Source organism: Schistocerca nitens, chromosome 4 (assembly GCF_023898315.1).
Source record: "Schistocerca nitens isolate TAMUIC-IGC-003100 chromosome 4, iqSchNite1.1, whole genome shotgun sequence".
Classification (NCBI taxonomy): Eukaryota; Metazoa; Arthropoda; class Insecta; order Orthoptera; family Acrididae; genus Schistocerca; species Schistocerca nitens.
The window spans coordinates 318,406,033-318,424,405 of record NC_064617.1 but is presented as its reverse complement, the minus strand read 5'-3'; the positions used below and the strand labels follow the sequence as shown (position 1 = coordinate 318,424,405).

The window sequence follows — 18,373 nt, the reverse complement described above, 5'->3', positions numbered from 1 at the left end:
ACAGCAAATGTTTATCGCACTTGTCCTTTCGAACAATCCAGCTTAACATTGCCTGTTTAAACTGGTGTGCTTCTTAATGCTTCCAGTAGTAACAGACAACTGACACTGTCATTAGAGTGTTTTGTTCTACGAAAATATTTTAAGTTTCTTAAAAAGGAAAAAATAATAAAGTGGCAAGTCTCACCAATATAATTCAGTCCACATATATTATCAATCGTTGGGTAACACCAGTATTTATTAACAGTGTTAATACAGGCAAAGGAAGAATTACTTTTCATGTTGTAACCCATTTGCACAGACACGTTCATTGCAAATAAAGAGAAACCTTGCTTTTATGCTTTTCAGGGGACTTCAAAAAATGTTTTAAATTGTACGAAAATGTAAATAGTGGAAGACTGTTTTTGAAGCACTTACACAAGTTTTACATTTCGTGAATACATTGGTAATTCATACTTTTTGAAGAAAAATGCAGAATTATAGTTCTTTTCAGTTTCTTCTTGTCAATGGTGATGTCTTCATTAAAAATTTAGCAGAAGTCTGGAAGTGTTTACAAGACCTGGACATATGTTTCAGACAGTATGTAACATCAAACAGTTGTCAAGAAGTATACCTAACTTCAAATCATAAAACTTGCTATATCGGATGCTAAAAATAATTTTTATAAGAAAATGCACTACTGTTTGTAAAAAGTGAAACACTCAGAAGCAGTGGTCTGCAGCATACCATGATTAGAGCAAGTGTAGAACAGCAGAATCATAACAAGTTACATAAAAGGCAGGGAGTGGCATGCAGGTAAGCCCAACAGCACCCTATTTTGTGTGACTGGACAGGTCAATGTTACACAGTGCTTAGTCAGTGTGGAACCATCATATGAAATGAAAAAGTATAATCAAGTGCCATTATGCCTCACTGAGAACACAGGGTGAAACATCGGCAGGAGAGTGTGTTTGAACGGGGCAGAATGATTGATCTGCAGGAGGTGGGTCTGTCATTTCATGACATTGCAGCTTGCACAGGCACGCTGCTTCACCAGTGAGATGTATGTGGAACCAGTGGAGGGAAGAAAGCCATACACAGCACTGACAAGGTACTGGATAACGCAGTGAGACCATAGTGCGAGATTACCACCATCTTGTCTGCTTGGCTGTAACGGTCAGAACAGCTTTGTCCACAGTGTTGGTGTGAAGTTGGAGCACCACAGCAGGTGCGGGCAAGCCTGTGTCAACGATTTGATGCTTTCTTCTGCGGGCTGGCTGGTGGCATGCATGCCATTGCTTCTTCTTCATGTGACCAGAACACACCAGTGTCAAACACTGCAATGGGCATATGAACACCGACACTTACCTACTGAGTGGAAAAATGTAGTGTCTTCGGACGAGTCCCACTTCAACTTGTCTTACAGTTATGGAACCATACATGTTCAACACTGCCATGCTGAACACAGTTGGGTAGACTGTATTGCTGAGTGGCATAGTGGACAAATGACAAGAGTGATTATTTGAGGCACCATTGCCTGTAACTCACAATCTTGCCTCCTGCATCTTGAGGGCAATCTGTGATGATTTGAGGTGCAATTCCCTATCACTCGCCATCTCTCCTCCTACATCTTGAGGGCAATGTGAACAGCTACCTTTACATCAGGGAGGTTTTACAGCCCAAGGCACTGCCCCTCCTGCAGGCCGTTCCACATGCCACATTTCAGCAGGATAACACCCTGCCGCACATGATGAGCAGTGTTCAAGCCTTAGCCTTTTTCAAAGAATGATGGGTGTCACTGCTTCCCTGACGTGCTTGTTCACCTGACATAATGTCCATTGAACATGTCTGGGCTGTAGTTGGTCATCATCTTGTTCATTCAGGTCCTCCTGCAGGGACAGTTGATGCTTTGTGGACGTGCCTGCAAACCATGTGGCAGAGTATTCCTCAGCAGCAAATTCAGGCGCTGTTTGATTCCATACCACAACCTCTAGTGACTGCGATTGCAGCACATGGTGGCACTACACCTGTACTGAATTTTCAGTCACAGTTCATGTACAGGTCTGTAATTCTAATCATTTGTTTAGTGTCATGTCCCTAAGCAGTGGAATGAATTTGAGTGTGATCACATCTCTTGGTCTTGGTTTTCACTTCTTCTGAGCAGCAGTGTATGTAAAATACAAAATAGCAGCTGACAATACCTGATGTTGGTGGATTAGATAAGATGGCAGACACAGTGACAGAATATATTCTGCAAACATCATCATGAAGTTAAATATACATGTGTACATAGATATGTGGATGCTCTGGCATAATGAAATACAAGGGGCGATTAAAAAGTTTATGTAGCGTATATGCAATGTAGCATGACTGATACGGGTGTATGATATGTAGGGAAAGGATAAGTGCGGTAATTGTGTATTTCTGACATATGCAGTAACTGTCGAAATGTGAACTATGGCAACATTATTACCAAATGTATCCATGCAGGACAACATGCTGTTATTCTTTTCCTGGCTGCCGAATTACAAACACCATTAGACATCCATCAGAAGATGATGAGTATGTATGGGGGCAGCATGTCTGTCAAAAACGACCATTCCAGAATGGTGCAACATGCTGCTGCTTTATGATAATGCATGTCCCCATATTGCAAATGTCGTAATGCAGAAGTTATGCTAACTCAAGTGGGAGACACTTGAGCACCTGCATTGTAGTCCCATGCGATTATCATACCTTTGGCCCCCTTAAGAAAGGCTGTGGAGGATTGACAATTCCAATTGGATGAGGATTTGTAGCTGGCAGTTACGGACTTCTTTATGCTGTAGGATGTGGTGTTTTACCAAATGGCTATCTTCAACTTCGCTCAGTGGGATGACTGGCCTCAAAGCTCATGGCGGTTTTGCCCGTTTGGCATATCAGCCTTCGAACAGAAACTTTTTGATTGCCTCTTGTATGATTCTGTAGGACATGATAACGAGTGAAATGAATAGTTAAGTTTTAACTGGGCTGTCAGGTTCCATGCTAAAAAAGACCTCAGAAATTGGGACGTATTAAAAAAAAGTGCCAAAAATATGTGGCGGTTATGACTGTATTTGAATTGTTTAGGCTTCGCTATTATTTCCCAATGTAACCAGCATTTCAGAAATTGCAACATGTTCTGAAAATCTGTATACCATACATCACTGGATTATATTTCCCTGCAAATCAGAGTGAATACTTTTTTTAATGAAATATTTGCCAATAATTCCCATGTAGTTCAAATTTTTGAAGTCGATAACTCATGTACAATCAACAGTATTCTAAGCATTGTTATTGTTGGGTTGGCATTTTTAGGAGACAAAGCACTAGCGGTGCAAATTATTCCAACTTTTAATGACTTCTACTGATTCGGAACTGTGGAGCCTAGAACTCGAGTCAGTTTATTGTGTAATGTTTGTAAACACTACTAGAAAGCCAACAATAACACTGTTTCATTACATCTAAATATCAGGAAATTTATAATTATGATAACACAAAAGCATGGGGAATTTACCATTCTTAGTGTAGAGTTTTCAAAGGGACCTATAAAAAATGTTCTAAACAGTGAAAAATGTTAATTCTGGGAACATCAAAGCAGACTTATACTGCTGTGATGTATGTACTTTTTGTCACATTTGACTGTATTTGTAACAAAATACTGGCATAATTACCATTCATCACACACAGGATGTAATTTTTTACTGAAGATTGTGCCCAAAAAGTATGTTACTGCTATGTTTGGCTATACTTGAGTAATCAAATTGACAGTCAGTTTGGTAATGTACGAACGACAGACCTGAGCTGAGATAGAGGCAAATACAGACTGATGCAGTCCTCATCAAAGTATCAGAGTTGCTGAGAGTACCACTTTTGTTCCCTCTCTCTCTCTCTCTCTCTCTCTCTCTCTCTCTCTCTCTCTCTCTCCCCCCTTCTTTCTCTCTCTCCCCCCTCCCCCCTCCCTCTGTAAATATTCAACAATCCCAATCATAAGCACTAACTTACAGAGATTTTTCGTAATACACTGGTGCACTTAATGTCGTTTACAGTCTAAGGAAAGATATCAGTACACAGTTAACTCAGGTAAAACACAAACATTTTATTAATTAAGGAACAACTTATTTTTCATTGATTGTCACAGATGTGATAGTGCTTGGTTGTTTGATACTTGGTGATTGAATTGTTTAAAGTATGAAGCAGCCAAATAGCATCTGTGATGTGAGGCAATGCTGGTGTGACAAGTCCACCCCAATGTTTCGTATGAATAGGTACACTGTTCAGAGTCAATCAACTTTGAAGACAGTCCTATATTATACAGTTGTACAGTAAACACTGTTAAATGTGTAGGCTTGTTGTACAACAAGAACTATTCCACTCGCCAGCCTGACAGCAGTGCTGTAAGCTGACTGGACAACACTAACTAAATAAAAACACTTCAGGTGCACTGTAGTATCGGATACACAATGATAGCAAGGTAATTGCTGGTATACTAGAATTGCTTGTCTGCAGCGGCCGTTCTTATCTCAAGGCCGTGGGGTGGTGGTACCTGGGAACTCCGAGGGTTATGGCCTGAGGCATGCTTGGATTGGCCTCGCCATAGATGCTGCACTGGCTTGCAGCATCTTTGCAGTGGTTGACCTCTTGCTTTGAGTTTTGGTATTTGACAACACAACACTTAATATTAACAGTATTAGGAAAGAGTAGATTGCTACTCAGCTAAAGATGATACATAGAGTTGTTGACTGGCACAATGATAAGACTGCTATACACTTAGCTTGTATTCAAAGCCTTCTTCAGTATAGAAAACACATGCACACTCATTCAGACAAGCAAGCACATGACATGCACACATGGTTGGCATCTCTGGCAGCTCAGATCAGAATATGTTCCAGTCTGAGCTGCTGGAGATGGCAGGCATGTGTGTGAGATGTGATTGCATGTGTTACGTGTATAAGTATTTTCTTTTCTGAAGAAGGCTTTGGCCAAAAGCTAAATGTATTACAGTCTTTTCATTGTGCGTGTCTGCAATTCAACGTGTCATCTTTTACAGCGACCAGCGATCTATTCTTTTCCTAATATTGTTGATATTCCAACCTGGAATTTCCATTGTTTGATTTTTCGCTTAAAATTAAAGTTCTTTGACTGAAGCATTTGGCATCTGGTAGCAGCTGTCTTTCACCATGGATTCTCCAGAGGCTCATTACGCCACATGGGTACTGCTGGGAACATCATAGCAGTTTCAGCTTCCACCAGTTACATAGGAAATTGGGTTGCTACCTCCATTTGCCTTTAACACAAATGAGAGAGAAAACTAATATTAATAAATGATTCTTTATAAACTTGAGAAATAAAAGATATGTTAATATTATGACTGAAATTATATTTTAACAGAGAGTGAATATGATCTATCACTTCTTGGGCAACACACATACTATGTGAACTGGATGTTTGATTGCACAGACAGTGAAAAGGCATGAGGGTAATTGTGTCTGAAGCACCAACTCACTGTCATGTTTAGTGGTTCTTTACTGGAGTGGCTTAGGAGCGAGCAAGGATCTTACACGGGTTGGGTTTGTGTCAGAATATAAACTTGTAAGGGGAGGGAAAGTGAGTGAAAAAGATATTCCTTATTTCAGAGGATGATGTGATTAAAAATTTAATCGACTTTAATGATTGATGATGAGTAATTTTGATTCTTCTTCCTACCACCATTATGAGATACGTTTCCAGGTGATCTACAGTAATTGCTTGGATCATGTCTCTCACCTGATCTCAACTGCCACCAATCTCTCTTGTAGTATCTTCTGCAATTCCTATTTCCTTTGATTCCTTTTTTCACACTTCTTGTTTTTTTTTTCATATTTTCTGTTTCTGTCTTTGTTTGTGTGTTTCCTACAACTGCTTCAGTTTCCCCGATCTCTGCTTCTACTTCCATATATCTGACTCGTCAGCCTTCTCCCTCCCTCCCTCCCTCCCTCCCCCCCTTTCATGCCCACTCATTCCCCCTTCACCCTCCCCTATCTCTCTCAGTCTTCAGAGTTTCAAGTCTCATCCATGTCTGGAATCACCATTGATTTTCCTATGATTTTGATGCCTTTCACTTCAAGTCTATTAATTTCCTATCTAATATGCTATTATTAACATTTCCTCCAAATCTGTTGTCTTCTTTCTGGTTGAAATCTTGGTTCTGAAAGCCTTTTTTGTCATCTTCTGTTAATTTGTATTGGTCCCATGCTGTTTGAGAAGTGCAAATGCATCTCTCTCACTATAATTGATGATGATCCATTGATGAAGCTCAAGGCAAGAAAATAACAGTTTGCTGAGTAACAAATGCTCTCTCTGGTCATGATGCACAGTTAGTTAGGGTAAATAACATAGCACCTTACATTGTGGACACTCCTCGGTGGAACTCAGTTAGAATAGTTAATGAATCCAGGATAAATGTTTTTAAGAACAGTTTACAGGACATGACATGGGATGTAATTTACAATGAAACAAATCTAACATAAAATTTAATCTATTCTGTGGTAAATTCGTATCATTATTTGAAAACAGCTTTCCGCATAAGCTAATCAGAGAGGACACTAAACAGGCATGTAAAAAACCATAGATCACTTGAGGGATTAAAATATATTGTGAAAGGAAAGGGAAATATATCTTTTGTTAAGAACAGCAAGGGATCCTGCAGTAGTTGCACACTACAAAATCTACTCAAAATTACTAAGAAAGGTTATTAAAAAATCAGAGAATGTGCATGTATTGTAAGAAATCGGCACTTCCAGCAACAGACTTAAGGCTAAATTGAATTTAGTGAAACTAGAGAGGTAGCAAATGCATTTAATAATCATTTCTTAAATATAGTGGAATGCATAGAGACCAACAGTTCAATAGCAAAATCATGGCATTGTGTTGAAAATGTAACTTACATAAAATTATTTCATATGAATGTATCATCAACTTCTCCTTCTGAAATTAAGAAAATTACACTTTCTCTAAAAAATAAAAGCTCATCTGGCTTTGGTGGTGTTTGCAATAGAGTACTAAAAATTTGTTCCGATGTAATAACTCCAGTCCTATATGAAATATGCATTTGGTTGGTTGGTTGGTTGTGTGGGGGGAGGGGGGGGGGTTGAAGAGGGACCAGAGAAATATGCCTTTGTTAAAGATAAGAGAGATGTCAGTAATTACTGATCTGTTTCACTTCTGACATCATTCCCAAACTTTTTGAGAAGGTGATGTATTCTAGAAGAGAATCTCACCGTAGCAATAATAGTATCCTTAGCTAATCACAGTTTGGGTTTCAGAGGAGTTGCTCTACTGAGAATGCCATATACATGTATGCTTACCAGATTTTGCAAGCATTAAATAATAAAATAGCGTCAGTTGGTATTTTCTGCGACCATTCCAAGGCATTTGACTATGTGGATCATAGTATTCTCCTAGATAAATAGACATTTTGTAGGATTGATGGTATATCCAACCAATTAATAATTTCATATCTAACCAAAAGAATGCAAAAAGTTGTACTTAATAATTCAAGAAATGTAGTGCAGAGACATAATTCTGACTGGGGAGAAATCACGTGGGGTTCCCTAAGGTTCAGTCATAGGTCCACTACTGTTCCTCATATATGAGGTGTCCAGAAGCCAAATGCAGTGAGTGCACTATAACATTTTTTTCAGGAAACGCAAAAACTTCTTACTTACTTCATATGGCAGATATTTGAAATTCCTTTTCATCATAGATTTATGCTTAATTAAGGAGTATATTTCTGACAATCCCTGAAACATTCAGCTTTTATTTTGCTAGTTATTACCTAAAATAATTTGGATTCACCGAGTTTTGCCTCTGTTCCCAGGGATCTACAGAGTTATGCTTCTGTATATATCGATGTGCATATATTATCGTTAACTAAAAAAAAGACACCTTAACACTGTTACAAAAGATTTAATGACTAAAACTGAATGTGATTACAATGTATGTGACATTAATCAATAGTTTGAAAGTAGTTAATACAAAGTATGTTACATTAAACAATAGTTTGAAAGTAGTTAATATGTCATAAGCTTTCAAGTCCTGATCAGTCCCCTCTAAGTTACACTGGCAACTCATTGTCCTCTGGATGAATTTCAAAGTCTGAATCTTCATCTGCATTGTTCCCAGCCATCTGACAATGGATTACATTCTTGTAGAAAGCAAGATTTTCGTTTTCTTCCCAAATTTGCCCGAAGTGCTTATTGAGAAGGAAATCAATATCCCTCACTTTAGCTTCCTTTAAGGCTCTTCCAATTCTGATAACGTTTGGCTCCATGGATGAGTAGGCTTTGCCTCGTCTGCATATCGCTCTTCCTTCACCAGCATCCATTCTATAAGACACTTCACCTCTTACTAGTGCGCTTCTTTGTTTAGTTCTGGTGATGACAACCCATTTTACAGGGGCAAATCTGAAGTGCCATTGACTAGGTGGCTTAGCTTAATGACATCAGCAACTGAATCCTTCCAACACAGATTGTTGACATCTACTCCTAATTGCAAAACTATTCCGTGATCCTCAAACACTTCATTGTAATCACTCGATAATTTTGACTTTAGACCTGAGAACCTTTTCTATTTGGCCAAAAATTCTGTCGGGTGGTAGAAACAAATGTCCAACCATTGGATAGAATATCTTCACTCGTTTCATGTTGACAGGAGCTTCTTGTGTTAGCCAATAGCACAGCATACCCAACATCATCTGGTTTTTGTTTTGCCCTCCACAACTGTCTGAAATCAGATGGATGGTATGGATGTCAGTTAGGCCTGTAGATGTTAACCTCTGATGTACACAAGTTTCAATTTCATTGGATCCCTTTACAAAGTCTTTTTCTTTCCATGTGTATATAAATGTGTTCTCCTTGTTTTGCCATGAACGAGATGGTCCTTGACAGATTGTAAAATTGTATGCGTACATTTGACATGTATAATAAGCACTTTGATCTTGCAGTTTAGGCAGTGGAAGGTTTTTCTGGCAGTCAAATGTCAGGGTTATTTCACCGTTGTCCTCAACTTTCAGTATATCATAAAAAGCATTTGCCTTAGCTTTGTGTAAAGCAAGGTGTGTTGTCAATTCTTGTTTCTTCACCTCATCTCCAGTTGTTCGGGTTAATGGCTTCATTTGTTGTTCTAAACTGATGCACACCGAGCAACAGTCGGTTGCTGGGGAAGCGAAGGTGATATTATAATCAGATACAAAAAAAAAAGATCGGAAAAACTCTTACGTAACTTTATCCACAGTATTCTCTCGATCCGCATTAAACATTTTCCAAAGCTTTGCAATTGATAATTCACTGGACGCGAAGAGTCTGCTGATCCCCCCCCACAGCAGTAGTGTGATTGCACTGGTTTCAGCTTCTCAATAAACTCCTTAACCGCATCCCGTTTTCCTTGATAAATATTTGCCATTTGGTCTCCACCTCATCTTTCAATTGGAGCTTCTCCTGTCTGTAAGTACCGTCTATAGACTCTTTGTATTCTCACTGTTGATATGCCAAGAACGCTAGTAAACATCTTTTGGCACACGCACAATTGCTGAGTTTGGTTTACCACTTTCAGATTGGGCAAATAGAATCAGATTGAAGTATTTGTTTTTCCAAGAATCTGCTGCTTCAATCCGACACCTCCTTGGAGATTCGACTGATGTGTGTATAATTACAAACTTGTCCTGTTTAATTTTGTCTCCAACTTTATAAAAGGCCTGATGTGATCTCCTTATATTCTGCATTGATACTCTTGCACACTGGTATACTGATGAAAGTGCATGCTTGCACTGGGGATGAACTGGAAACCCACTTGCAGAATATCTACCAAAGAACAGTACTAATAAGGAGAAAGTTAGGATAATGTACTAAAAAAAATCATATACTGTACTACATTTCCTAAACAAATGATTATAAAATCAATAATGCACTGTTCATTCAAGGAAATCGTTCCTGACTACAGCCATTTGAAATGACCGTAATTTATATTAACATAAACCTAAAGCATCACAGTGTAACTTACTGTTTACAGAAATGTTGGTAATGAAGTTCTTATTATTTTCATGCAGTGAAATAGCACAAAATACTAGGGTTGAGGAGTAAATCTTTCCTCATGCATTTTGCTTTGTTCCTCTTCCGGTCAGAAGGATTGGCCGATTTTTTACGGCCTTTTCCTTTTGGAACTGATTGTACAAGTCTTCCATCAGTAACATCCGTGATTATGGAGGGAATGATAAAGCACTCTTTGTATTTTATCCATCAAAAATATCACAAACACTCTCCATGCACTCACAAACAAGCCAAGCTAGAAAAACGTGTCAATATGGCTAGGTAACAGTTGATGTGCTGCTGTTTTTTGTTTCACATTAGTTTGACATATTGCCACCCATTGGCTCAGAAGTAAGGTTTTTGTAGTAGTAAGCTGGGAAGGCTGTATTATTCCGACAAAATACATAATGTGTACAAAGCGAGTTTTGCATCTTCAAACCTTTTTAATAATGGTGCATGCTAAGGATACACCAAGTTCTGCTTCTTTATCATACAATGGATTCACTCAGTTTTGCTTTGCAACCAGAAGTGGAAAGACAGAGTTTTGCATCTGCAGACGGTTTTCGAGGTACATTTTAGGGCAGAAAGAAAAGGTGTTTTGTTCATGTTTTAAGAGCGTAATCAATAGATGGCAGCACAGAGAACAAAATGATGGCACCAACTCATTTTCGAGAAAAAGTGGATTTACAACAGTTTGCATCTGGACGCCTTGTATGTAAATGTTCTTCTGTCAAGTATACAATAAACAGAATTAGTTCATTTTGTGTGTGACAGTAGTACTGTAATTAATCCAAGCATACATACAGAAACAGAACAAATGGTAAACAAAGTTTTTAAAAATATCATTGACTGGTTTTCTGCAAATGGTCTCACCATCAATTTTAAAAAGGCATGGCATATTTAGTTATGCACATCTGGAGGTATCATACCAATGATAAATGTAACACGTGGTGAGGAAATAATAAATAGGGTGGAAACTTCAAATTCTTATGGGTCCATATTGATGAGAATTTAAATTGGAATAAACACATTTTGGAACTTCTAAAGCAAATTAATTCAGCCACATTTGCTCTTAGAATCATTGCAAATCTTGGGGAGAGACAAATCAGTAAGCTGACATATTTTGCATGTTTTCATTCAACAGTTTCATATGGAATATTGTTGTGGGGTAACTCACCTTTAAGAAAAAAAGTCTTCATTGTGCAAAAATGTGTTGTAAGAATAATGTGTGGTGCTCACCCATGATCATCTTGTAGACATCTGTTTAAGGAGTTGGGCATTCTGACTACTGCCTCACAGTATATTAATTTCCTCATGAAGTTTGTTGTTAATAATCTACTGCAGTTCAAATGGAACAATGAGGGGCATAATTACAATACCAGAAGGAAAAATGACATTCATTACTCCACATAAAGGTTGTCTTCTTCACAAGAAGGGGTGCACAATGTTCCAGTGAAAATTTTTGATCGCTTATCCAGTGATATAAAATGTCTGATAGACTGCAAAGTTAAATTTTATGACAACTGAGAAAGTTTCTGCTTGACAACTCCTCCTCCTCTGCAGAAGAATTTCTATTACTTTAGTGTATAAAAGGTGGTGGATAGGAATTACTAACTCACGTCTGTGTATTTTTTTTTCTTTTTGTATTAAAAAAAAAAAAAAGCTTTAGAAATATTTGGAATGTAACCAAATGTGCAAATTAATTTGTGATGTGAGTGTAAAATGACTTGTTTCACCTCATTATGATTTATTGTGCAAAATGATCCAGGAACGTGTAACTAACTAACTAATAAAGAACAAGATAGACATAATCATGCAGTGGCTATCAACAAATGTATCATTTCCATGATCAAAAGAGGATGGAGTACTGTAAACAGCAAAAGACAAAAATCTATTTTTGTCAGTAAAAATGGATTGTGCTACAGTGTAAATTTTAATTTCCCCTCAAAGCATGTGTTGTCAAATATGTCAACACAGTGGCTTCTCCAAATTTAACAATAATGGCCATGTTATCCTTAGAAAATGAAATACAATTTACTGACTTAATTGGAAAGAACAGTTACCATAAGGGGGGTGTCTTGGTTCAATTACAGCCACTACCTGTTTGTTCTAATTAATGTGCTAGTTGCCATCACTTTTGTGTCAGTGAAATCAGCAACTAAGTTAACACTTTAAATAAAGTGTTTGGTATTGCACTCAGCTACTGAAGACTTGAGATTCAAACCCCTGTTTGATCATCCAGATTCAGGTTTTCGTTGGTCCCAGTACTTCATCTAAGGCAACTTCTGTGATCGTTCCTTTTTAGAAGGACACATGTGACTTCATTCTTCAATCTTCATCCTTATCCTATCTGATTATGTGCACTGTTTCTAATGATACAGTTGGCTGGAACTGCTTGGAAACAATAGCTGAATAAGGTATTCACTAAGCTGACACTGCGCAGGCCTAAGCTTGATGCAGTTCTTCTGGGATTGCTAATGAGGCTTGAATGCACATTTGAAAATAAATACCTATTTCTGTCTGCATGCTTCTACCCAAAATTCAGACCACATGCCTTTGCAGCCAATGGTCATGTGCTGGAAACCATTCTGCAAGCAACAGCTGTAAGGGAGACTCTCAGGTAAGAAGCAGAAGTTCTTGAGAAGTAGGAGCAATAATTTTTTCTGCTTTGAGAAACAAAATACACTTATCTCATGTGCTCAACAGGAACTTGAACAATTTTTACTAGATTCTTCAAAAAATATACATATGATTAGTACGTTTCCTGCAGTCAAGACAATCTTTATTATGTTCAGAAGAATTGCAGGAACGTGACTTTGGGCGTGTGCCATACTCTATTGGACAATAATTGACTGGGTATGTTACCAAATGATGCCTTTCACAAATTAAGTACATGACAAAACATCATTACAGCCTCAATCATTTACATAAAAAGAACCGAAATGTCCAACACATATCAAAAACAAAGTGTCATTCATCCTGTCATCATGGGTGCTTTTCATTAGACTTTGAGAGCTTCAGTATCTTGTATACCCTCCATGAGTGTTTGTCATTGCCTTATATGAATGTGATATGCTCTGTGTAGGTCTACGGAGACCACCCTATGGTATCCAGTCCCATTCTTCAGTGAGAGTTCTGGGAGAGTCTGTGATGGAACAGGATGATCACAAACACGTATGTTGAACATGTCCCACATATGCAAGATGGGGTTTAGGTCAGGACTCACTGCCATCCATTCCATTACGTCAATCTCCAAGCGTTGCAAGACATCGCTTCTGATGCCTGCCACATGGGCTCTGGCATTAGAAGGAATTCAGGGCCACCATCGTATGCTGCAGCCACCACAACAGGATCTGTTCGAAGTACTGCCTGGCAGAAAGGCGACCATGGATGATGACAAGATCTGTATGGCTGTTAACAGTGAAGACTTATCACTTCATCATTTAACCTTGGGAACCTGTCGATTTCTTAAACAATATTTGGCAGGTACCATTTACCATGGGTCACCACACATGAACATGGATATCTCCTTGTGTCAGAGAACATCTGGACTCGTCTGTGAATAATACATTTCACCAGTGACAACGTTACCAGTGGTAATGGGAATGGGAGAACTGAAGGTGAGGTCCAAGATGTTGTCATATCAAGAGGCGTACTCAAACAGGACATCAGGTTCTTACAGTCTCATAACCTGTTCATTATAGTCTGATCGGATACAGCAACTCCAGTGGACCTTCTGAGATCGTCTTGCAGTACTGTGGCAGTATCTGTACAAGCTGCAATGCAGAGATGGCCAGGTATTAGGCTTCATGTGAGATGGTAATACGCTGGCGACTTTATCCATCTCACCTTGTGTACTGACCTGTCTCCTGAAATGTGTTCACAATCTATGGGTGACACATGGAAAGGCATTGGAATTTGCACCAACATGACCAAAATCTACCTTTTTTGAATCAGACTGCCCTTGCAACTTGCACAGCATTAAGATGTTGCATTGCATGTTCTTGATTGAATACATTGCCCACAAATGACAACTGCCATCTGTGTATCTCAGTAGAATATACTGGGACACTGGTACTCATGTCTTTCCAGGGGTCACCTGGCACTGTAATGCATAAAAAAGCCAATTGGTGACAAATGATTTTAATTGTTGCCTAATTGAAAGTGAAGATCTCAAACCATGTGATAAGACCGCAGGTACTGCTTGTATCATAATAGATTCAATGTACCGGACATTGATACACATGCTCCACAAGTTCTTTTGAAAACTGCATAATAAAGGCATACCAACTGGTGCAGCTGTAAAGAGAGATTTTGGTACAGGGGGCATTGTGTTGAAGACAATAAGAGGCAAATTAAGAGATGAAAAATTTGAAAAACAACTTTACTTAATCTGAGATTCATTGAGATAGAAGAAGCTGTAGACAATATATTTAATTACTGAGTGACTGATAGCTGGATCTGATACAGTTAGTTTTGATGTATAGTAACTTTAAGTCTAATTTAGTTACTTTTCCTGGGAAGTAACTGTATCTGTAACCAAGTTACTCTCAATAAGTAACTTTCCCAATGCTGCTCATTTGGGATTATGTATAATACTGACAGTCCACCACCTGTTCTCCAGAAATCCATTTCTAACAATTCCAACTTTTGTGCATGTTATTTATTTGTTTTACATTTTACTGATACGTGTAATAATACACATAGTGTTGTAGTTAGGTAGGTCCTTTCCTTTTTCTGTCTGTATGTTTACTTTGACCTGGAAATTTAGTTAGGGATAGAAATGCCTTGTTTTGTCTGATTTGTCAAACTTTCAATTTCAGTTTTACTTTGTAGAGTGCTGATCTTTCATTGTTGTCATTCACCCTTTTTTGAATTTTTACCCCAATTATTTATGAAGCAACCTGTACATATACTTTCAACAGATTATTGACTGTATTTCAATTGTTTGGTATATGTGCAAATGGGGGCAGTACGCTCTGCTGTGATTCCTGTACATATATTACCTGTTTATATGGGTTGCACAGTTGATGCTATGCATCTGAAATGAAATGTGTAGTGAAAAATAAAGGAAAACATTCATGTATTCCAAACTACAGTATGCCAAACATACAGAATATTCACTTCCAGAAATTAGCTTAATTGTATGTTTTGTACTCCACAGTTATTGAAGTCTTTACTAATAACAAGAGGAAAGAGAGTAATAAAAAAGGATCAAAGAACCTGTGTAAGGAATTGTTCCAGGAACGATTGTAGTCCCATAATGAATAACAACACTAGAAATTATACGTGTGTGTGGTATCTGGAAGACTAACACTTCCTGTAGAGACACACTTCTAATAGCATAAATTTGATTATGTTATTGATCACACACATCTTGTTTAATATGTTGTGCTGTTAAGTGATGTTTCTGTTAAGTGATGTTTCATTTCATCTACTTTTCATTTTGTATGTCAATAATCAGTACTCTTTTTGCTTGTTCATCTACTGAAGGTTTTAAGTTCTATTCTCTATGTTTAATTCTAGGTAAGGGAGTGACATGGATCTGTGAGAGTGTTGGCTTTTACCAGAATTTGCCAGTAGGAGCTGTAAGTTTCTCCACTGACAGCTCTTTGTTGGCAGTCGCTTTTGGATGTTGTGTAACAGTCTGGATTCCTGAAACTAATGAGCTCCAATGTAGCCTTACTCATACTACAAATGACAAAACCATTAGGTAATCTTTGATTCATGTTATTCAGTAGTGTAGTACTTAATGCTGTATATAGCATATCACATTACAGTCAAACATAAAAATGAAACAGTGGAAATTCCAGGTTGGAATATCAACAAGGCAATGAAAAGATAGTTTGCTACTTATTGTAAAGATGACACGTTGAGATGCAGACAGGCACAACTAAGAGACTCTTACATATTTATTTATTCATTCATTCATACAAGCAAGCACAGCTCATACTCACATGACTGCCCTCTCCAGTTCCAGTCCAAGCTGCCTGAGATGGCATTCATTTGTGCGTGAGGTGTGCTTGCTTTGTGTGTGTGTGTGTGTGTGTGTGTGTTTGTGTGTGTGTGTGTGTGTGTGTGTGTGTGTGTGTGTGTGTGTGTCCCTTTTCTGATGAAGACTTTGGCCAAAAGCTAATTTGTAAGTGTCTTTAGTTGTGTCTGCCTGCAATGTAAAATGTAAAAATGAGTCTTACAGTTTGTGTGAAAGAATAATGTCACTTATTTACTGAAAGAAGAACAGACACAGTAAGGTTGTTCGCCATGCAAATTGAAAACTGTATTTGCATAACTTCTAGCATTTATATTTCTTACACAGTTCCTTCGTCTGTAAATCTTAAAAGTCAAGCTGTTTCAGGATTTTATGTCTGAGTGTATTAGATTCCATATTCTATTATCTTTATGCAGAGAATTAGTAGACAATAACCTGCTTGATATTTTAGTTTTGTATGTAATCCGATGAACCGTGGATCTTGCCGTTGGTGAGGAGGCTTGCGTGCCTCAGCAATACAGATAGTCGTACGTAGGTGCAGCCATAATGGAGGGGTATCTGTTGAGAGGCCAGACAAACGTGTGGTTCCTGAAGAGGGGCAGCAGCCTTTTCAGTAGTTGCAGAGACAACAGTCAACCAAAACGGCCTTGCTGTGCTGGTACTGCGAACAGCTGAAAACAAGAGGAAACTACAGCCATAATTTTTCCCAAGGGCATGAGGCTCTACTGTATGGTTAAATGATGATGGCATCCACTTGGGTAAAATATTCCGGAGGTAAAATAGTCCCCCCTTTGGATCTCCGGGCAGGGACTACTCAGGCGGATGTCATCATCAGAAGAAACAAAATTGGCATTCTGTGGATAGCAGTGTGGAATGTAAGATCCTTTAATTGGTCAAGAAAGTTACAAAATTTAAAAAGGGAAATGGATACATAAAAGTTAGATGTAATGGGAATTAGTGAAATTCAGTGGCAGGAGTTACAGGATTTTTGGTCAGGCGAATAGAGTGCTATAAATACAAAATAAATTAGGGGTAATGCTGGAGTAGGTTTAGTAATGAATAAAAAAATAGGAAAGCGGATAAGCTACAATGGACAGTAGAGTGAACACGTTATTGTAGCCAATTTAGACATGAAGCCCACACCCACCGCAGTAGTACAAGTTTATGTGCCAACTAGTTCCACAGATGATGAAGAGATTGAAGAAATGTATGATGAGATAAAAAAAAAAAAGAATTATTCAGATAGTTAAGGGAGATGGAAATTTGATAGTCATGGGGACTGGAATTCGATAGTAGGAAAAGGAAGAAAAGGAAAAGTAGTAGGTGAATATGGACTGGGGAAAGGAATAAGCCCCTGGCAGAATTTTGCACAGAACATAATTTATTCATAGACACCAGAAGATTTCAGATTGATTATATAGTGGTAAGACAGAGATTTTGGAACTAGGTTTTAAATTGTAAAACATTTCCAGTGGCAGGTGTGGATTCTGACCACAATTTATTGGTTATGATTGGTTAGAACAGACTGAAGAAAATGCAAAAAATGTAGAAATTTAAGGAGATGGGACCTGGATAAACTGAAAGAACAAGAGGTTGTAGAAAATTTCAGAGGGAGCATTAGGGAACATTTAACAGGAACAGGGGAAAGGAATACAGTATAGAAGAATGAGTAGCTTTGAGAGATGAAATAGTGAAGGCAGCACAGGATCAAGTAGGTCAAAAGACAAGGGCTAGTAGAAATCCATGGGTAACACAAGAGATATTAAATTTAACTGATGAAAGGAGAAAATATAAAAATGCAGTAAATGAAGCAGGTGAAAGAGAATACAAATGTTTAAAAAATGATATAACAGGAAGTACAAAATGGCTAAGCAGGATTGGCTAGAGGACAAATGTAAGGATGTAGGAACATATCATTAGGGGTAAGAAAGATGCCACCTACAGGAAAACTAAAGAGACCTATGGAGAAAAGAGAAGCAGCTGTATGAATATCAAGAGCTCAGATGGAAAACCAGTCCTAAACAAAGAAGGGAAACAGAAAAGTGGAAGGAGTGTATAGAGGGTCTGGACAAGAGTATGTAGATGAAGATGGAGTGGGACATATGGCACTGCGTGAAGAATTTGACAGAGCTCTGAAAGACTTAAGTTGAAACAAGGCCCTGGGAGTAGACAGCATTCCATTGGAACTACTGATAGCCTTGGTAGAGCCAGCCATGTCAGAACTCATCCATCTGGTGAGCAAGAGGCGAAATTCCATCAAACTTCAAGAAGAATATAGTAGTTCCAATTCCAAAGAGAGCAGGTGCTGACAGGTGTGGAAATTACC

The 18,373-nt window shown here is 38.2% G+C and overlaps 1 protein-coding gene across 1 annotated transcript in view; it reads left to right on the top strand.

Annotated features, from left to right (window-relative positions):
* The window catches only part of LOC126253555 (WD repeat-containing protein 75), a 201,885-nt gene that overhangs the window by 46,518 nt on the left and 136,994 nt on the right, over nucleotides 1-18,373 (top strand). The window contains exon 10 of the mRNA XM_049954963.1: nucleotides 15,585-15,771. Coding sequence (XP_049810920.1) covers nucleotides 15,585-15,771 — 187 coding nt within the window. The remainder of the gene's footprint in view (nucleotides 1-15,584; nucleotides 15,772-18,373) is intronic.